We start from the raw sequence: 20,703 nt of genomic DNA on the forward strand, positions 1-20,703 counted from the left end.
TACCTAGACGCGTCTCACACCGAGATCAGTCGCGTCAGGGTCCAACTTCCTGATCGTCCAAACCCACCCATCCCAGCTTCTTGGTTCTTTTCTGCAAAATTGAAGACTCGATTCTCCCACCTCTCTCTTGTACTCTCCCACCCTTCATCACGGTAAATATGGATTGGGACGAGGATGCAAGCAAATACGACCCAGAGCAGTCGCTCGCGGAGCGTCGTGAGATTCAGCAGAGCATCCGCGACCTCGAGAGAGACATGCATGAGAATGCAGAGGCCTACATGCAGGTCGGGTCTACCAAAGTCTCGGAAGCCCTCGCCCGCCTCGAGGATATCAACAAGAAGATCAAACAGACCGCCGAAGCTGCTATCGATTCCAAAGCCCTCGTCACGCTGGCCGATCTCCAGAGCCGTAGGCTGCAGAAATTGACCGCCGGGAACCTGGGCAATGGCATTGACACGGATGAGTTCGTATCCAAGTGTATCACGTACATGCGCCGAGGCGCTGGCATAGTGGACGGCGCAGACGAGGAGCTATCACACACCCAGCGCAACCGTCGGGTCGGTGCGCAACGAGGCGCGATTGGATCCGATGATGACGCCTCGGACGACGAGGAGGGCGGTGACATGATGGACTGGGCGCATCTCGGCCGGTACGCCTGTGTTCCCAACGTACGAAGACCAGCACTGTCGGGTTTCTTGCTTGGACCCCTGTCGGTGCAAAAGAAGGTTCGCAAGCTGGTTACAAGGACAGCGCCCCTGCGGCTACGCGACCTACAGGAGGTTCGACCTGAGGTGTTAAATACAGAGGACCTCGCAAAGAACGAAAACGACCTCACGGCAATATGCAATAAGATCTTGAAACAGCTCAAGTCTGTGAGAGGCACGGCAATACAGGAACTTCAGAAGATGCAAGATGACGACAGCATCGATGATGAGCAGATGGAAAGGGCGATGGAAGTACTGGGCATCACCGAAACAGGCAACATAGACCTGGTACGATTCTGCATTAACCCCAGGTCCTTCGGCCAGACAGTGGAGAACATGTTCTACGTGAGCTTTTTGATTCGCGAGGGAATGGTGGAGGTGCATTACGAGGAAAATGGGCTGCCGTCTCTTTGTGAGTGTCAACACTAATGGCTTGTTTGGTCATGGCCCTGGCTAACATGGATTAGGCCCTTCCAGTGCTGGTGAAAGAGGACAACCGTCGAATTCCGTGTCTAATCACGGGACCATGAAGCGGCAGGCAATTATGTCAATTGATATGCCGACGTGGAGAGATCTCATACAAGCCTTTAACATCAAAGAGCCCATGATCGAACACAGGCAAGAGTCGCAAACACAAGGTCCAGGAGCGCGGGGTTGGTACAGCTGACCTAGCAGGCTGGCAGGCTAGCAAGGCATTACACAATTGCTTGCGGCACGCCCAATCTTGCGGAGCATCAGGCAGTCATGGCCGCCGGATTTGGAGAAAAGGCGTTTGGCGTTTGGGAAAGAGCTGGTCAGAATTACACGCAGCCAGCCATCAAAGGTATCGTGGTGTGTTGCGGGACTACTTGTTTGTTGACGAGCATCTTCTCAAGAGGCACCACTTCCGTGCGCTATTTGGCCGGCGGTATTGATTTCGGCTGCAGGCCATGCATCCCGTCTTATGGGCTCAAATCCAGAAAATGCCACGACAGGATGCAAACTTCTTTCACGTGCGATGAGCTGCATCAAGTGACTTTTCGGGTTGATGGCCGGATCCGTTGACAATGGCTTGTCGCGGACGGGACGCCCCTTGCGTTCATACGCACAACACAAAGCTGCCAGTCCTGCCTTCCACTCCGCCGCCCGTCCGAATAGCCGTTTTCGTTCAATTTCCCTCTGATGTACTGCATCGGGAGCGCTCTTTTATCCTCAACGTGCGACTACATGTTTACAGGACAATGGGATGGTGCAACGGCATAAGAGGGTCCCGAGGTCTTCGGGCAGCGAAGCACCAAGAAGCGTGGCGCGTTCACTGGTCCAAAGCTTTTTGTTCAAGGCCGTGAGAGTTGTCTGCGGGTGAATTGTTGCAGAATATCTGCACCCAGCGACCAACTGGCGTCAAACACCATTCTTAACAGTCGCGATGTCGAATACAGGCGGTGATGATGGCGAAGGAGACACACGGCCGCCTCATGACCTTCAGGATGTGGGCCACGAAGACGACGACCCGGCTTCTGTTGTAGGCGATGGTCCGCCTCCTGAGCCCACGGTCGCCCCTGAACGAAATTCGGACACAGAGGGCACACGAGGCACAACTGTTACAGAGGAGGCGCAGCAAGCGGGAAGTCATGCGAGCACTAGCAACGAGCCCCAAATGTCCAACACGCCGATAACGTCTGGATCTCCGCCTGCTTCACTTGCGCAGGAGCCAGAAAACCCCATTCCTGTGCCACCAGGCGATGAGTCAGAGCCTCCCGGTCCTGGACCACCAAGCGACGAGCTCATAGGCCCCACCCGCGCAAGGATCAATAGCCAAAGCAACAGTTCGCAAGGGAGCGCAGAATCAGCCCATGGAGGAGGCAATAATCGCCCCGGCCTGACACGTAGCCATACTGGGGTTTCAATCACAGGCGATCTTGGCGATCTTCTCCGTGACATAGGAGGGCACGAGGGCCCTACGCCTCTTGGTGTGCCACGCGGTCTGCCCAGCCCTTCGAGGCCCAGCCCTTCGAGGCCCAGCCCTTCGAGGCCAGGAAGGGCGGGTGGGAACTCAGAGGATCTACCTGCCGTAGATCCTGAATGGGAGATCCGGAGACGAAACCGTGCTTTCCTCGAATTATACGACCAACTGAGGCAACATGGCTTGGTGGGGGATGCGCAGGAATTCCAGATGCGCTTAGACAGGGTCAGAGGATGGAGGTTTCAGCTCGGCGCCGACGAGCTCGAACAATTGGTGCACCAAGGGGTCGCAGGCATGAGAGATGTGATTAGAGCATCCACAGCAAACATTCCGCGTGCCTTACAGGACGAGATCATCCGGGAAGCGCGAAGAGGAACCATCGCATTCAGAGACATGGTGACAAACGCTCTCGCAGACGAGAGGAACTTTGTGGTGAACACGACCACTGATATGATAACCCTAATTGACGACGCGCCCACTCCCGGAGAGCGCCGGCGAGGCAGCTCGCGTGGCTCCAGGGCACCGTCAATGGCGTCTAATTCATCTCGACCCGAGCCACTCCCTATGACCCGCGAGGCACTTTTAAGGAAACCGAGAGACGAACTCGTGAACACAATCCTGGGCATGGAAGAGCATCGCAAGGAACTCAATGAAGAACTGAATACGCTCGACGACACAATGCGGAAAATGGAGCAGGACATCCAAGACGAAAAGGATCGCTTGCGCACCGAGAGAAATACAAATGAGAGGGACTGGAAAGCGGAAATTCGGAACCTTAAGCAGGAGAGGGATCATTATATGCAGGGAATGAACAAATGCGAGGCCGAGCTGGCAATACAGCGTACCGCAAACCAGCGGCCAAGTAGAGACAATTTCGAGTCTGGATTCAACGAGTCCGACCGACCGGCAGCTCCGCCTCCTTTATCCCCAGATCGACAGTGGGCCTTCCAGACCGTGGTATCCGTCTTGGAGAATCTCGCGCGGCATGAGGCGGGGATGCGACAGGTGCAGATGAATGCCGGCATTGACATGGAAGCCTTGGATGACAATGTAACGCCATTCTCAGCCAACGGGCAATTATCCAGAGCCTTCTTGGGGATTCGACTACTCGAAGTCACAGAGCAAAGAGATCTATTCGAGCGAGAGAGGCATGAAATCGCACGAGAGAGAGATGATTGCAGGGAGAGCGAAACCCGGCTTCTGGCCCGGGTCCGGGCCCTCGTACGCGCACAAGGCTCTCCCCCGATTCCCGCAGGAGGCCTTGGCCTTTTGGCTGGCCTGGGCGGCATGTTCAGAAGCAGGACGAATAGCGAAAGATCAGACCCGCAAAATGGCAGTGCACGAAGTCCATCGGGTTCGCTGGTAAGCCCAAGGGCATCGCTCCGGGATCTCGCCACGGAATTAGCGGGACACAACTATGGAGGATCGTCAGGAACGTCCAGAACGCAAACAAATGCCAGCAGCATACACCCAGAGGCCGACGACAGGCAGGCAGAGGCTGGTAGCATGCAAGCACCTGGGTCCAGGAGGCAATCAAGGGCCGGCAGCATACACCCAGAGGCCGACGACAGGCAGGCAGAGGCTGGTAGCATGCAAGCACCTGGGTCCAGGAGGCAATCAAGGGCCGGCAGCATACACCCAGAGGCCGACGACAGGCAGGCAGAGGCTGGTAGCATGCAAGCACCTGGGTCCAGGAGGCAATCAAGGGCCAGCAGCATACACCCAGAGGCCGACGACAGGCAGGCAGAGGCTGGTAGCATGCAAGCACCTGGGTCCAGGAGGCAATCAAGGGCCGGCAGCATACACCCAGAGGCCGACGACAGGCAGGCAGAGGCTGGTAGCATGCAAGCACCTGGGTCCAGGAGGCAATCAAGGGCCGGCAGCATACACCCAGAGGCCGACGACAGGCAGGCAGAGGCTGGTAGCAGGCGGTCGAATGCTTCCAGCAACAGCTCAGGTAGTGATAGGACACAACGCCCTGGGGGACAACCTGCTGCTGGTTCCAGGAACAGCTCAGGTAGTGACAGGACAGAACGCCCTGGGGGACGACCTGCTGCTGTAAATCCTGTACCTCTCTACGCGATACCGGAATGGCTGTCCAAGCATCCCAACGGGCCATGTGGCGACTGCGTGCCAAACTTCCGCTTTCCCCCGGAGCTAGGCGAGTTTCTGACCTGCGGCTGTACTTGCGAGCTCGCTCTTGGGGACTCGCCGCCTCCCGCGGGACGCTCCCCAGGGGCGGCTTCGGCAAGGTCTCGGGGCAGCACTGGTAGCAACCGCAGAGTGAGTTTCCGAGTCGATCAGCCAGCGGAAGCGGAGGAAGGTCAGCCTGGCGCCCCGGCTTTGGGCGAGCAAGCAGAGGCCGGACAGGCGCAAGGCTCAGCGGGAGAGGGCTCAGCGGGGGCTACACCAGCCCGACGCGAGCAAGAACAGACCGTACCAATCCAGACGCCAGCGGAACAGGCCGCAATGGGAGAATGGCAGCCCGTGGAAGCCCCGCCAGTGGTAACGCCTGATGGCAGGCGTGGCCGGAGATGCCCTTGCTGCGGCAGAGGTACATATGGCGCGCTTCCGGCTGATGGCGTGCCACAGGTCGCCTTCTACGTTTGTAGGAACATGGCGGGAGATCCAATCCCTCGCACGCCTCCCGGTATCTTGAATGGTGTGGCGAATGCACTCGGTCTTACCCCCATTGTGCCCGGAGGAGGCGACAGATGGGGCGGAACCCCCCTTTCTTGGCCAGATTCCCCGGCCCCTGAGCCTGATGAAGCCTTCGTCCCAGAGCCAGTACCTCGAGATGACGTTATGATGTATCTCACGGTGTTATGGTATGTCATAGCTGCTGTCTGTGTCGCCCCGATTGCCCTGCCATTCCTGGCCGGCCGCTACTTGTGGACGATGTTGGTCTGGTTCGTGGCCGCACTTTACAGCTGTTGCGCCTATGGCTGGTACTTGACCATGACATACTTGGCGGGGTGGAACGTGGCACGCCCTCTGCTTGCCAGGTTTCCGATGTGGGAAGCATCGTGCGCGGCCGTGGCAGTCTTGCTCCTATGGGTCGCGACAATATCCATAGCCATTTTCGAGGAGAGGAGGATGTGGAGGGCTGCCAACGCTCAACTGTGGACGGCATATTTCCGGGGGCTATCGTCCACAAGGCCGTATCCGTGGTATCTGGTGTTCGGGGTTGATCTGAGGCTGCTATTGCCAGCCCTCAGGCGGGTGCCCGGGTGGCTCCACGGGCAGCAAGTTCGATAGTAGACCACGAGTAGGCCACGGCAGGTTCGGACTGGTGGATGCGCAACGTGTGATGCTCTGGTGGCCGGGGATTTCCTGCCCCGTCGTGCTGTTATTTAGGGTCGAGGAGATTCATAGATGGACGGCACAATGAACTTAAGTGGTATTTGACTCTCGTGCGCGGTGCGCATCCGACAACCAATGGTGATTGATGGTGCAAATCAATAGGCCATCTCAAACCAGTCCGGCCTGACCATTTGGTAACAAGCTTGAACCCCTATTCTCCCGACTCGGTGAGGGAGCGACAATCATCACATGAAATATTGACCTGCATCGTGCGGTGTACAAGATGCTTCCTGGTCCGTGTGCAGGCAGGGGGGCTTATTACTTATTAGGGGACCGAGCCTGACTGGCTGACTGGATCGTCGAGATAGGCAGTAGGCGTCATGGCAATTCTCGAGTCATTCCGCAGATGGATGCTGGATTCCCTTGTGGCCTCGTACACCCCACACCACACTACTTGAACACTACACTACTTGGTTGACTCGGGCAAGCATGCACTGGATCAGGGTGGGTGCGTCTGTGGGGGACCAGTTCGGCGTCAGGGCACGTGGAGGCATTCTGCGCCTCCATCTGACCTTCTAACCTGCACCGGCCCACCGGGATCTGCAAGCCTCCCGTTCCGCGCTGGAGGAGCTGGAGGAGCTGGAGGAGCGGGTAAAGGGGCAGGCACTGCCAGAGCTGCCAGAGCTGCCAGGCAGCCAGACAGCCAGACAGCTTCACTGCGAGTTCAAGTGCCATCGTTGCTAGCCCCTTGCCACGACCATGATGGCATGGGGCTCTGGGCGGTGGTGGCAAACCCGCGGACGAGCCTGACGAGTCGAGACGACCATCCATCATCCATCCATCAACCCAGATAAGCTTCACCCGAGAGTGGCCAGGTGGTTGCTGCCGCAGCCCGCAGGGTCCTCGTTCGTGTGACCTCAGCCGCCCTGCCGCCGAACGGAGTACCCCGTACCTGGTACTCATCAGTGCCTGCATATAGCGTACTGTGGTGGTGCCCGGTCTACCAGGGTACCTAGGTACCTAAGGCAAGCTACGTACTTGTAGTGTGCAACGAGGTCTCGGCAGGCTTGTCCTGCTGACCACGGCGCAGGACGGTGGTGCCTCCTGCAATGAACAAAACAGAAAGGTCTCGTGCCAGTCTGATGTCTGATGTCGCGTCCGGCAACGAAAGCAGGCAGGCAGGTGCAGCCCTCTGGCCTAATTCGTACAGTACAATGCCTGGGATACCAATGCAGCCACCCAGGTAGCTACACAGTAGATAAGGGGGCGGCCCAGAGCAGGAGCTCTTATCAGGGGGGGGGAGCTCACCACACCTACCTCGTGCCGAGAGAGCCAGCCGCCTGCCTGCCAGCCAGTGCAAGTCCGGGGAAAGCTCCAAGAGCGCCCCTGCCAGCCCACTCACACCCACTGCCAACTCTGCAAAGAGGCAGGCAGGGGCCAGCCGCTTGCACCCAAGGCGGGCTCCGCAAGGCAGCCGTGGGCTGCGCATACTACTACGCCTTATTACCTACGGAGTAAGTCGCAGCTGGCGCACCCTAGCAGCCTAGCAGCCCAGCCGCCCTGCCCTGGAGGCGGCCGGGCGAGACGTACTTGCGACCTGGGGCCGACTTGGGGGCCCCACTTGGGCCTGGGATCCCCCACTTGGCAGGAGGTACGTACTACACAGTACTGTCTGGCAATGGGCCAGCACACCCGTGGTGTCGTCAGTCGTCATCCTTAGCGGGTGATAACGCCGGTCCCGTGCCTTTCCTTCCTCTGATAACGACAGCAGCTGCCCCAACAACGCAACAGTGCCGGCTGCTGATCGGCCTGCTCTACTCCTCCGTCTCTTAAACCCTCGCCCTCCCTCTTCCTCTTCCATCATCTCAACACAACCATCCTGACCATCCATCATCGTTTTCTGTATCTCGCGTCCACACGACCTCTGCTCTTCATCTCCTATCCTCGCGCCTATTCTTCGTCGTCTTTGGCCCCTACTTATTCCCCACCCTTTTTGTCGTCGCTGGTAGACATCCACTGACCATCCTCCATTCCTTATCGTCCCTCTCATTCTCAAGAGACTCTCGGTCACCATGAGAGGCTTCGCCGCCCTCTCTTTTGCGGCCTGCGCTGCTGCAGCTGTGGTTCCATCCTTCAGCACCGGCACCATCCATGATGGCGTTGCTCCCATCCTGAGCTCGTCCAACGCCGACGCCATCCCCAACCGCTACATCATCAAGTTCAAGAAGCATGTCACTGACTCACACGCCGCCGACCACCACAACTGGCTGAGCTCGGTTCACTCCGCCAACCAGGAGGCCCGTGAGCTTGAGCTGCGCAAGCGTGGTCAGTTCCCTCTCGTCGACACTGTCTTTGAGGGTCTCAAGCACACCTACAAGATCGGCGGCGCCTTCATGGGCTACGCCGGCCACTTCGATGACGCCACTATTGAGGACATCCGAAGGCATCCTGATGTAAGTCCAACTCCCAGCCACCCACCGCCTCACCGAACTTGGCATTACCATCATCGGAGCCCCCACTGCAGCTCAGTTGGCGGCTCCCGAGAGGGCCACGGTGTCGACCAATCGCATGGGCGTGATTTTAATGCCTCGCTTGCTGACATTACTTTTCCCGGCAGGTTGAGGCCATCGAACAAGACACCGTCGTCCACACGATGAGGTATGAAGCTCAGGAGTCCTGCGACGGCGAGACCGAGAAGATGGCCCCCTGGGGCCTGGCTCGTGTCTCCCACCGCAACCCTCTCTCTTTCGGTACCTTCAACAAATACCTCTATGCCGAGGACGGTGGTGAGGGTGTCGACGCCTACGTCATTGACACCGGCACGAACACGGAGCACGTCGACTTTGAGGGCCGCGCTCACTGGGGCAAGACCATCCCCAACGGTGATGCCGACGAAGACGGTAACGGCCATGGAACACACTGCTCCGGCACTATTGCCGGAAAGAAGTACGGCGTTGCGAAGAAGGCCAACGTCTACGCCGTCAAGGTACTCCGCTCTAATGGTAGTGGCACAATGGCCGATGTCATAGCCGGCGTCGACTTTGCTGCCACTTCTCACCAGGAGCAGGTCAAGGCTGCCAAGAACGGCAAGCGCAAGGGCTTCAAGGGTTCCGTGGCCAACATGTCCCTCGGTGGCGGCAAGACCAAGCTGCTTGACCAGGCTGTGAATGCTGCCGTCGATGCCGGCATTCACTTCGCCGTTGCCGCAGGCAACGACAACGCGGACGCGTGTAACTACTCACCTGCTTCCGCTGACAAGGCCATCACCGTCGGTGCTTCTGCAATCGACGACAGCCGTGCCTACTTCTCCAACTACGGAAAATGCACTGACATCTTCGCCCCTGGCCTGAGCATCCAGTCTACATGGATCGGAAGCAAGACCGCTGTTAACACCATCTCGGGAACTTCCATGGCCTCGCCCCACATCTGTGGTCTCCTCGCCTACTACCTGTCGCTGCAACCCGCCTCTGACTCCGAGTACTCCGTTGCGGCCATTACTCCCAAGGAGCTCAAGAGCCAGATGATCAGCATTGCCACCGTCGACGCCCTCTCTGATATCCCCAAGGACACTCCCAACCTGCTTGCCTGGAACGGTGGCGGTTGCAGCAACTACACGTCCATTATCGAGGGCGGTAGCTACGTCGTCAAGCCCGACGAGAAGAAGCAAAGTGCTGATGAGAAGGTCCTGGAGTCCGTTTCCGAGCTCGAGAAGGCCATCGAGAACGACTTCAAGGTCATTTCTGGCAAAGTCACATCGGCCGGCGAGTCATTTGCCAACAAGGCCGAGAAGTTCTCCGAGAAGATTCACGAGCTTGTCGACGAGGAGCTCAAGGAGTTTCTCGGTGAGATCCGCGCCTAATTCGGCAACGTCTGCGGTACTCACGTACTCCGACGATGTGGTAGGACAGACCAGGCATGGGCTTTTTGGGCAATCCCGAGGGCTCCCGGGGATGCGCAGACCTGGCTTATTTAGCATAGTAGTACCGTCAGTGCTACTACGGTTGCTATAATTTCACGCATCATAAACGGATTAGGTTTTCCTTGGGTGTTATCATTATGCAAAGTTTGTGTGTCTCGAGAGTGTGACGAAGGGACCGAGGATGCTGTCGGCAAGAGGACTAAATAGTGACACTCTCTGATCCTAGATCACCGTCAAATCAAACGTTTTTTCTCGTCTGTCACCCCAAAGTCTCAGGCTGCTGTCACTGTGTTTGATTTCGACGGGCCAATCCATGATGGCATGATTGCACACAGTTGCAAGTAGTTCAGTATGATAACGTCTCATTTGATCACCGTGCAACCTAATTCACAAAGCCGGCTAGTATATTGGAGCGGGAAATGAGATTGACCTCTTACAACAACAGCCCTGGAATCTTCAGAGACCGGTCGCACCTCAAGTCAAAAATCAACGATGGGCTCCCCGAGGGTCCGGCTATTGAATATTTCTTTCAATAATCTCGTCCCTGGAGAAAGCTACTGCTACTGCTGTGGTTGTCCTCTTTTCCCTTGGGAATTTTCGCATGTCCAAAACAATGTCGGCTGCTAATGAATAACCAAACCACTCGAAGACATTCGAAACCCGTCTTCTAATAGCAAATGTCGTCTCCGCTCTTGCCCAACTCCATTGTGACGGGATGGATGGTTCATCAAAGAGACCCTCCTTTTGCGGAGGAGGCCCACAGCTGCTATTCACCGCTGTCAGGTGGATCCTTTCCGTGCCCTTCCCGTTAACCCCACCACTTGTGTACATACATTAGCCCACGTGTGCAAGCGCCAGTCGAATGAATGTGTACCTAATCAGGCTGTCAAGACCAGGCCTACTACGGGGCGGTGGAGCACGGCTTATCTTAGGACTGTGGTTCAGTTCTTGATACAACAAGACTTTTGACAGTGACGAATCTTGAGAGGGATGGCACTTCCTAGTTGTTATTCGTCTTCTCGCAATAATTCTACTTCGTTGTTTCCCTGCCGTGGCTAGCCAGCTGCACATAATTGACGCATCCCGAAGAACTTGATGGCACAGTAGGCATAGGAAAATACTCCCACAGAGCAATAGATCGTGGGCCCAGGCAAAAGATGACTGCACAAAGAGATCTCCAAAGAAGCAACCTAGCTATGATAGTACCGCAGACATTACAGCAAGCCGCAAGAGACCACCATGTCGCCAACACCAGGACAGGCTGGGGAAATCCACCACGTGTGCCTGTGAGGCCCCCTTCAGTTCGCCTTGACAGCAACCGGCACACTCTTCAACTCCACCTTCTTGGCAACATACATATGTCCCCAGCCTGACCCCAATGTCCTCCTTGGAGGCCGGCGCCGGCGCTTCCGCCGTCAGGGCATTAGGTGCCTTGGTATACTTGGTGTAGGTAGGGCATGCTCCTCGTCTCCGGTGGCGGCCTTGTTGGGTGTTTCTGACGGGCGGGCTCCAAGACGAGGAAGCGAGCCTCGATGAATTGGCGCAGTGGTCAGCCGGGGGGTGTTGACAGAATCGAGACTCAATTCGAAGCTGCTTCTAACATGTGAATGCTGATAGCGGCTATATTTATTCACTGCTCGAGTTATCCGAGAGGAGGAGAGTTGGGATCAACGGATGTGCTTTTTCTGCTTGTTGTATGAGAGTGGTAGGCTACAAATCTGTTCAAGCTGTAATTCACATGATGTTGACTTGGAGCGCACATTGGGCTCTCTTATACTTTAACCCAATGGAAAGCTTGATTCCTCTCTTTCTATGTAATTTGGATCGCTTATTATTCATGTCCACTCTTTATAGTGTATGGGCGTAAACATTGGTTTGTAGAAGTCCACATGTGCTTTGTAGAAGGCAAAATGAAGTCTTTGTATAATTTCCTGTTTCTTTTGCGCTTTTTAAGATGGAGCATTGTGGTTCTCTTCGGCTTCCTCAAATATGACAAGGACGGTGCCGGCCTTGCATATATCACCCCCCTTGTGCGCCAGCTTCTTGATGACGCCGCTCTGCGGTGACCGAATCACCGTCTCCATCTTCATCGACTCGATACTGTGTGTTTCCATTGTCAGAGAAAAGGTTGAACCTCCCTCGTACGTCACGATGAATAACGCGTTCGGGGTTCAGAAGGAAACACTGATGGTTGTCTGGACTTACACAACGAGTGGTGCTCCCTTTTCCACTGTTTCGCCCTCGCTGACTTCATTTCTGAGAATCTTGCACGGCATCGGCGCTACCACTGAGGCGGCGACATCTTGCAACCCAAGTGCCTTGTCATACCACGAAGGCTGCTGCAGCATAAGCTCGGTCTTCAGGCCGTGCTGGAAGATGCTCAGTTTGTGAGAGTTAGTTGGGTCTGACACAACGGTTGTGTCCAGCCTCTCGAGGGGGAAGAATGTCCGCACTGCCGTCCTTGAGGGGTTGGATTGGGTGATGGAAGAGGGGAGGGGCTCGCAGATGAGATTCTCAAAGGCTTGGGGCTGTTCTTGGCCTTTGCGCGATACGGTCGCGCTGAAAAGATTATTGCCCAGTTGTGTGATTCTTGCCTGGACAACCTCGCCTTCTTGTGAGCTGTAGTTGTCGATGCATCTGAAGGCGTAGTTCCGCTCGCCTGAGGAGGCGCTCTGAGGCCCAAAGCCGAGCACCTCGCCATGCGGGCCTGACCTTGATAGATCGCCTTGTAGCTGTGCTGTGAGCAGTCCGAGAGCAGCTTGCACGAATACCTCGTTTTCGATTTGCCTGGGCTTAAACAGCTCGTCACCGTGCTTCTTGATGAATCCTGTCTCGACGTCTCCGTCGATAAAGGCCTGGCTCCTGCAAAGCCTCTTGAGGAACTCGATATTTGTGCTGAGGCCAACCACTTCGTACTCGCGGAGCGCCAGCTCGAGCCTTCGTATCGCCGCCTCACGGTCCTTGCCGCGCACAATGAGCTTCGAAATCATCCCGTCGTAGGCCGAGGATACAGTATCACCCTCTATGAAGCCAGCGTCAATCCGAACATCCTCGTCCGTCTTTGGTGTGACCAGGTGGACCAGCTTGCCCGAGTCAGGCATAAACTCCTTCTCAGGGCTCTCGGCGTAGATCCTGGCCTCAATAGCGGCTCCCCTCTCCTCAATCCTCGCCTCGATCTCGTCCTGCGTCAGAGGCAGGGCCTCGCCGGCGGCGACGCGGAACTGCCACTCGACCAGATCGGTGCCGGTGACCATCTCGCTGACGGGGTGCTCAACCTGCAGCCTGGTGTTCATCTCCATGAAGTAGAAGCGGCCAGTGTCCCTGTCCAGAATGAACTCGACGGTGCCGGCGCCGACGTAGCCGACGGCGAGAGCGGCTGTCCTCGCCTTGGCCCAGAGGTCCTTGCGCGTGGCATCGTCGAGCAGCGGTGCGGGGCTCTCCTCGAGGATCTTCTGATGACGCCTCTGCACGGAGCAGTCGCGCTCGCCGAGGGCCACGCAGTTGCCGAGCTTGTCGGCAAAGACCTGGACCTCGACGTGACGGGGACGCACGACGTACTTCTCGACCAGCATGACCTCGCCACCCTCGCCGAAGCTGGCGCGGGCCTCTGCGCGGGCGGAGCGCAGCTGGGAGGGGAAGTCGGCCTCGGAGTCAACGATGCGCATGCCCTTCCCGCCGCCGCCCTTGACGCTCTTGAGCAGGACGGGGAAGCCGATCTCGACGGCGTGGGCCTGCAGGGCCTCGACGGCCTGTTCAGTGCCGTGGTATCCTGGGACACAGGGCACGCCGGCAGCGGTCATGATCTCCTTGGATCGGGCCTTGTCGCCCATGTCAGCCATGGCAGAGGCGGGCGGGCCGACGAAGACGATGCCGGCGTCGTGGCACTTCTGGGCGAATGCGGCGTTCTCAGACAGGAAGCCGTAGCCCGGGTGCAGGGCCTGGATGCCATGCTGCTTGGCGAGGGCGATGATGCGGTCGCCGTCGAGGTAATTGGGCAGGGAAAGCGAGTAGGGGGTGGCGGTGGTGTGCTGGGCGTTGCGGTCGACATCCGTGTAGAGGGTTGTTGTGCGGATGCCGAGCCTGGAGGCTGTGCGCTGGACGCGGAGGGCGATCTCACCGCGGTTGGCTATTATCACGGACGTGATGGGCGTGATGGTCGACGTGGAGGCCGACGTGGAGAGGAAGGCCCTCGATAGTGGGCCGAGGGGGAGACGCCGGTGGGCGTTCTTGACGGATCTCATGATGGGCGTCTTTGTATTGTGCGGGGTGTTGCTCGTGGGTTGGGCAGTGCACGAGCAGTCAGCTGTACTTGTCTTTTCTGGTCGCCATGTTGATGGTCTCGTCCGTCCCGAGGTGAAGGACAATCGGACGTCAGCCGTGGATAGCCGTGCCCCAGGCCGACATGGTGCTATGCCGAACGCCCTGCTGCACAGGTACCTAGGCACTGAACTAGGATGCCGTGCAGTGTGAATGTCGGCTAGCAGTTGCTTTCTCCAAGCAGGGGAAAGACACTCGCATCCAGCACCTGCAGATCAACACCTGGACGAATCAGCTTGGGTGCTTGGGTCTGAATCCGGGGAAGAAGATGGGATACTAGGATACACAAACCCCTGGCGGGTCCGGGGAAGGTCACTGCGTCACCGTGCATCTGACCCGACAGGGATGGTGCTTTGGTGCTTCGGTCCACTCGTTAGCTAAGCATCCCGACGGTGCTCGATGCTCTGCTCAACTCATCCGCCCCACCACCGCCCAGTACAACTAATAACTGCCCTCCACACCTTGAGGCTCGTCAGCGGAACCCAAGACCAAGACCAAGACCAAGACCGACCACCGACCATGTCACGAATACCCCTGAACGCAGCGGCCTCCATTGGCGATAACAACCGCCAAGTCACCTCGTCTCTCCCGCCAGAGGTGGTCCAGTGCCTCGAGAATGCCCGCTTCGTAAGTGTGCCCGCCCCTCGGACCACCCGCCGCCAAACCACCAGGCCACCAAGCCGCTGACAGATGCCACCGCCGACAGCTCCACCTCGCGACATGCACCGACAACATCCCCAACGTCTCCCTCATGAACTACACCTACCTCCCCTCCTCGCCGTACTCGCCCTCCGAGCCCGTCATCGTCATGACCACCAACCCGGCCTCCAAGAAGATGGCCAACCTCCTGACAAACCCACACGTCTCGCTGCTGGTACACGACTGGGTCTCCCACCGCCCGCCCACCTCAACCGCCAGGCGCCTCTCCGGCGGCGCCGCCTCCGTCTCGCCCTCGCGCTCCAGCCTCGCCTCCCTGCTGCTCAACCTCAACACGAGCGCCATGTCCAGCATCAGCGCCACCATCAACGGCAGCGCCCGCGTCGTCGCCGCCGGCACCGACGAGGAGCGCTTCTACCGCCAGGCCCACCTCGACAACAACACCTTTGACGACGACGCCAGCGCCGGCTTCAGCCCCTTCGCCCAGCCCGCCGCCGCCACCACTGAGGACGGCGGCCGCGAGTGCTTCGTCGCCGGCGAGGAGGTCAGGGTCATCATCGTCGCCGTGAGGGGCGTCAGGACCAGCGACTGGAAGGGTAACGTAAACGAGTGGGAGCTTGTCCCGCCCGCAGCAGGCCATCAGCAGCCTGCCCTGGTGAACGGCACCAGTTGAATGCGCGGGGCGGATTGGGCTGGCCGCAGTGATCTGCTCAGGACAATACGCCAAGATCCATGTCGGAGAGACTCATCGACGAGTGTGTGGCCGGCAGAGACCGAATGGCTACGTATAAGCTCCTCGAGCAGGTTGGGCCCAGACCTCCTGCTGTGTCCCTAGTCTTGAGAAGCCCTTGGCCCCCGGGGCGGTTGCTTTGCCCATCATGATGGCGCTGAGAACGTATTTGTTGGCCAAGTCAAGATGGGGCTGGCTCGATCCCAGCCCACTCCCGATCGTCCCCCATGGCACCATTAAATCGTAGATCATTGTTTGCGGCTTGAAATCATGTATCACGTTTTGCTGATAACAGTCACTTCTGCGTGAAAGAACCGAGCCTGCGGCATTTGGCCATAACGAAGAGCCGAAGGCTCAAAAAAGGAAGAAATGTAATTGGACTTTCTTTCCAAGAAATGGCACATGAAAACCCTTAATTGAAGCGCATGTCTATGTATCTGCTTAATGGATCCGGGTTCAAAGCCTCCTGTGACATTTCAAACTTCACCGCCCAGAAGCATCTTGGGCATTCAACAAGCCCTTCGAAATGAACCAGCCCTCACAACGGTATGTATTGTGTTGATCAACAGGGCATGTAACCGACTTTGGTAATTCGTTTTGATTCTATGCCTACCCTATAATACCGCCCGTACCTCGTGTCTTGTTCCACAATGCCATCATATGTACTGTTCAAGCCATATCACATTGAGGTCTGAAGACAAGAACCTCGCGCTGAGAAGGGTCCCCTTTATGAGTCCCTGACAAACCTTGCGCCGGACCAAGAACGCCGCCGCTGAACGCCACAACCAATGCCAGCCGTCTATGCTTCTTTCGCCAGCACCCTGCCTTGTGTTTTCTGTATAGCCACCCGAAAATGAATTCACAAAAAGAAAATGAGGGATGACAACCCGGGAGTGTAGGTGCACCTATGCGGCCCACTCGACGACCTCAAGCGCAAGCATGACCAGGATGAGGGTTGAGGGGAGGATCCTGTGGCGCGGGGCTTCCGTTAGCAGTCACCCAGATAAAACAGTGCAAAACTACTAGAGTGTACTTACCAGATGACGTAGCTCTGGAAGAGGATCTTGGACATGACATTCTCGTAGACCGAGTTGATCTGGCAGATCTGCGCCAGCTGCAAGGCACTCGGCGCGCCGGTGAGGAGGAAGCAGACGATCACGAAGATGGGGTCGTCCAGGATGCTCACGGGCACGTACTTGGCGAAGACGGCGAGGATGGGCGCCATGATCAGCGTGGGCAGCAGCATGCGGCAGACGAGGCTGGCAACCAGCAGCTTGCCTCCGATCACGGCCTCCTCGGGCTCGGCGTCACGCTTCTGCGTGTTACGTGCCAAGTTGGCGCCCAGCACGACAAGGATGAGCGGGACGGCCACGCCGGCGCTCGAGCTGACGGCGCTGGTCACGCTGTTCTTGACGAACGAGCCCTCCTCGAAGAAAAGCCTCTGTAGATCCGGGACGGAAGCGACGATCACCGCCGCGAGCATCGCCCACAACGGCGGGTTCATGAACTCCCAGAGGAAATTGCTCAACTTGGCCGCGGCCTTCTGCTGAAAGTCTACCGCGCGCTGGAGGGGAGGGGGCAGGCGGGTATACGCCTCGTGGCGCTTCCTGTTGACAGCGGCTGTCGTCTTCAGCTTCGTCTGCTTGACCCAGCGGTGACAGCGGCCTGGGTAGCCCTTGATTCCCTCCGGAATCTCGGCCTCGTCATCGTGGGTACGGATGCGGGGGAAGGAGAGAATGCTGTCGTTGTGCAAGCTCTCGCCAATCGTGTCCGCAGTACTAGGGCGCGCCGAGTTCGTTTTGTAGTGGTGCCTACCATACACGTTCTTCTTGGGCGTAGATGTACCGTCGTCGTCGGCAAGGTCAGCAAGGGATGACCGTGATTGGTTCGCCACGGGGGTACGGCCAGCAGGCTCGTAGGTGTCTGACGCACTATCCCGGTGGTCGTCGGCGTCTTCGTCGTCTCCAGGCCGTAGTAAGTTGTCCGTCTCCTCGCTGCCCAAGGCATCTCCTGCATAGCGGCCCTCTTCAACTCTCTCGTCGTCGTAGTCGTCGTACTTGTCCTTTGGGGCCAGAAGGACGTGGTAACCCCAGCTCCATCGCACCAGCTGGCCGAGCTGCTGGAAAATCATCAGGTAGAGGATTCCACGGGCGGCAACCTCGTCGTCATTGTCACCAGGTATCCTGTCCCAGTGGAGGCCCTTTAGGGTTTGCGAGAGTGATATCACCAATGAGATTGGGAGTGAGTTCGAATTCCCAAACACCTGAGTGGCGCACATCTGTCAGCTAACACGCGTCTTTGGTGGAACGAGGCGCACTAGGTCCCAGCTTACACCCATGGCCGTGACAAAGTTTGACGCTCTCTTGTGGAATCCGAAAAGCCGGGAAACGCCTTGTGCAACCAGATAAGACACGATGGTCTGTATGACAAAGATGATAGGAATGACGGCGAGCTCGATAAGCTTGTCGGCGTTGAGCTGAGAAGCAAGCTTGGTGAAGACTGGGGGTATCCCACGTTAGCCATTATGATCCCTCTATTCCGCGTGAGCAAGGATTGTCCGGAGTCGTACTTAGACATGGCGTGAACAGCATGACGTTGAGGTTCGCCAGGAACTTCTGCTTGTCGGCATCGAAGTGGCCCAGCCTCGCGATGATGTAGCCGGGCAAGCTGACGCACACCACCTCCATCACAGCCTCGAAAACCAGCAGGATGAGATGGTCGAGCGATGGGTGAGAATCGTGGGGTTTTCTAAAGACAACAAATGGCGATGTTTGCGCCATCGCGAGAGGCGCCGCCTCGGGGTTGGCGAGGCGGAAGGAGGAAGGCATCACTGTTGGCGGGCTCTCTCGTGTCTGGCTTCGAGTGTGGGCTGATGAGGCCAAGAGAGGGTTTTCTTGTGAGAAGGAGAGGCGAGTTGTTCACTTATATCGCAGAGGGACACGGTCGTGGCGCGGCGGCGTGGAGACGTGCGAGGCTTTAATGGGGCTGTGGACTTTTGGAGCATTTGTTTCGATGGGACCTGGCGTTTAAAGTTTCCGCTGGTTGGGTCCAGGCGCTCGCTCTCTCTCTCGTCGTGTGGGTTCACACAGTTGCGCCAAGACGTCACAATCTGGCCTGGATGCGCTGTCGTCCAGGAGGCGAGAATGGGCGAGGTTGCGCCAGACGGCGATGATGTACGGCCAAGCTGGGCCTTGAAATGGTGGTCGTGGCCCGGGTTGGGCTGTGCTGGGAGGCCAAGAGAAATGGCCGCAGGCTGGGCCGGTTGATGGATTAGACAAGCGATGACGGGCCATTTTAGCCTGGCGTGCGAAGGGACTTACTTGTCACTAATAAGGGCCCTTATTGTTAGGGCCGGGAAGAAGCTAAATTAAAGAACCTGCAGGCTGCAGCAGGATCGCGTCTGGGAGGCCCCCCCCTTCCCTTGACAGCTCGCTCCTGACTTGGGGGCCCGGCAGGGTCGGGCCTCTCTAACCAGCCTTCCAAAGCTCCAGCTCCAGCATCAGATTGCTGTACGGTGGGTGCGTCGGTACCTAGGTACCTAGGTAGGCACCTACCCAGACAAGTACATACTGTGGTCCTCACATTAGAGGCCCACTGGCTGAGCAGCTCCACATTGTCTTGCACAGTACCGTGCAGAGGGGCAGAACACACACAAAGCAAGCCTTGCCGGGAACTTGGACCACCGTTGTCGTTGCATCTGCCTCGAGTTGTGCATCCAGTTGCTTGCGCAATTGGACACTAATGCGGTGGCTGACGGGCAGAGGGGCAAAACGGACGAGACGTGCTAGCAACCTTGGAGTAAGGCCTCGCTGGGGCCAAGCCCGTGAGACTTGAAACTAGCGAAGCATCGATCCATTCATCGAAACATTTCCCCCCAAGATGCAGGTGCATGGTTGGCACTCCGTAATGGCACAGCACCGGCACAATACTGGCATGTCTCGCTGACTGGACTGACTGGACTGACTTTATCTCAAATGTTCAGATACCCCTTTCCTAAACGTTTTTTTAATATAGCTTTCTCTACCTATTTAGTATAGTGAAAACTAATGTAGTTAAAATACTAATAAATATTAGGGAAACCTTTAAAGAAAATATATTAACTAAAAAGTCTACTTACTAAAAAGCTATACTAAACACTTAAAAGGATATTTAAAACTAAAATGTAGAAAATTTAAATTAAAAGGATTAATTTATATAATAATAAAAAATACCCTCCTTTAATACTTCTTAATTCTAATATCTTTCTAACTAGTAATTTATATAGAAATAATATATTAATAGTGTTGGTTGGTTTAGCTTATATATAAGAAGTAGTTAAAGTGGTATATTTTGGTATTAGTTAGAAGGTCTGCCTGGTGGGCATAAAAGCGCCTAGTTGGGTTGGCCAGACCTTATTAATTAAGTAGTTGGCCCGTATATATGTACGAATTATTATTGACCTGGCTTGTAGTAGCTAATTTATTGCAGCCTACTATTTTTATATTAGTATTTTTTTAGTTTTTTAAAATTTTCCTTCCAGCTAATTAGAAAGCTCTATTTGCTAATAAAGTAGTTTCCAACTAAATTGCTTTAATTACTTAGAATTGCCATTAAATGTATAATTGTAATTTGCTTAATTTAAGTAGTTTAAAACGCTTTAAATTAATGTTTTGCGAATTGCCTAAATTGCTTGAATTTAAATTACTTTAATAGGTGAAATTAAGTTTAAATTACTAATTGCTTACTAAGCTGTTTACTAAATAGTTGCTAATTATAGCTATGTTTAACTAGTTGGCCCTTTTAGTAGTTTTTTTTTTTTATAGTTAATGTTTTGAATTAATGTTTATAAATTACCTAGTTGCCCAACTATTAATTATTTGCTAGGCTATTATTAATTGCTTGCCAACTATAATTAATTGTTAATTAATTTATAATTATTAATTAATTTAATTAGTCCTTTTAGTAGTTTTTTTTTTTATAGCTTAGCTAGTTAAGGCGCTTTAATATATATTAGGTGGGCTTTTTTTAATTAGAATAGTAATTATTAAAATTATTATTAAAGTTATAATTATTATAATTATTATTATAATTAAAATTATTATTTAAATAGTAGTTATTATTTAAGTTAAAGTTTTTATTTAAGGTAAAGTTT

The 20,703-nt window shown here is 55.6% G+C and overlaps 5 protein-coding genes across 5 annotated transcripts; 3 read left to right on the plus strand and 2 right to left on the minus strand.

Annotated features, from left to right (window-relative positions):
- Positions 1–2: 2 nt before the first annotated feature.
- KVR01_002917 (Smc5-Smc6 complex subunit NSE4) lies at positions 3–4,354 on the plus strand. Its single transcript, XM_044787704.1, has 2 exons — positions 3–1,116; positions 1,172–4,354. The coding sequence occupies exons 1-2, from the start codon at positions 159–161 to the stop codon at positions 1,369–1,371; spliced, it is 1,158 nt and encodes a 385-aa protein (XP_044647932.1). The 5' UTR covers positions 3–158; the 3' UTR covers positions 1,372–4,354.
- Positions 4,355–7,594: 3,240 nt separating this feature from the next.
- On the plus strand, positions 7,595–10,406 carry KVR01_002268 (uncharacterized protein). Its single transcript, XM_044792578.1, has 2 exons — positions 7,595–8,402; positions 8,567–10,406. The coding sequence occupies exons 1-2, from the start codon at positions 8,022–8,024 to the stop codon at positions 9,806–9,808; spliced, it is 1,623 nt and encodes a 540-aa protein (XP_044647283.1). The 5' UTR covers positions 7,595–8,021; the 3' UTR covers positions 9,809–10,406.
- A 1,411-nt stretch (positions 10,407–11,817) lies between these two features.
- On the minus strand, positions 11,818–14,109 carry KVR01_003208 (uncharacterized protein; the record flags this gene model as incomplete). Its single annotated transcript, XM_044781533.1, has 2 exons — positions 11,818–11,968; positions 12,074–14,109. The coding sequence occupies 2 exons, from the start codon at positions 14,107–14,109 to the stop codon at positions 11,818–11,820; spliced, it is 2,187 nt and encodes a 728-aa protein (XP_044648223.1).
- A 595-nt stretch (positions 14,110–14,704) lies between these two features.
- On the plus strand, positions 14,705–15,515 carry KVR01_002856 (uncharacterized protein; the record flags this gene model as incomplete). The annotated part of the gene is made up of 2 exons (XM_044790110.1): positions 14,705–14,812; positions 14,892–15,515. The coding sequence occupies 2 exons, from the start codon at positions 14,705–14,707 to the stop codon at positions 15,513–15,515; spliced, it is 732 nt and encodes a 243-aa protein (XP_044647871.1).
- A 500-nt stretch (positions 15,516–16,015) lies between these two features.
- On the minus strand, positions 16,016–18,903 carry KVR01_002295 (uncharacterized protein). The gene is made up of 4 exons (XM_044793669.1): positions 18,142–18,903; positions 17,905–18,071; positions 16,610–17,835; positions 16,016–16,541 (listed from the first exon to the last, which is right to left on the minus strand). The coding sequence occupies exons 1-4, from the start codon at positions 18,398–18,400 to the stop codon at positions 16,478–16,480; spliced, it is 1,716 nt and encodes a 571-aa protein (XP_044647310.1). The 5' UTR covers positions 18,401–18,903; the 3' UTR covers positions 16,016–16,477.
- Between the last annotated feature and the right edge of the window lie 1,800 nt (positions 18,904–20,703).

This window comes from Diaporthe batatas (genome assembly GCF_019321695.1).
Source record: "Diaporthe batatas strain CRI 302-4 chromosome Unknown Contig00003, whole genome shotgun sequence".
In the NCBI taxonomy this organism is placed as follows: domain Eukaryota; kingdom Fungi; phylum Ascomycota; class Sordariomycetes; order Diaporthales; family Diaporthaceae; genus Diaporthe; species Diaporthe batatas.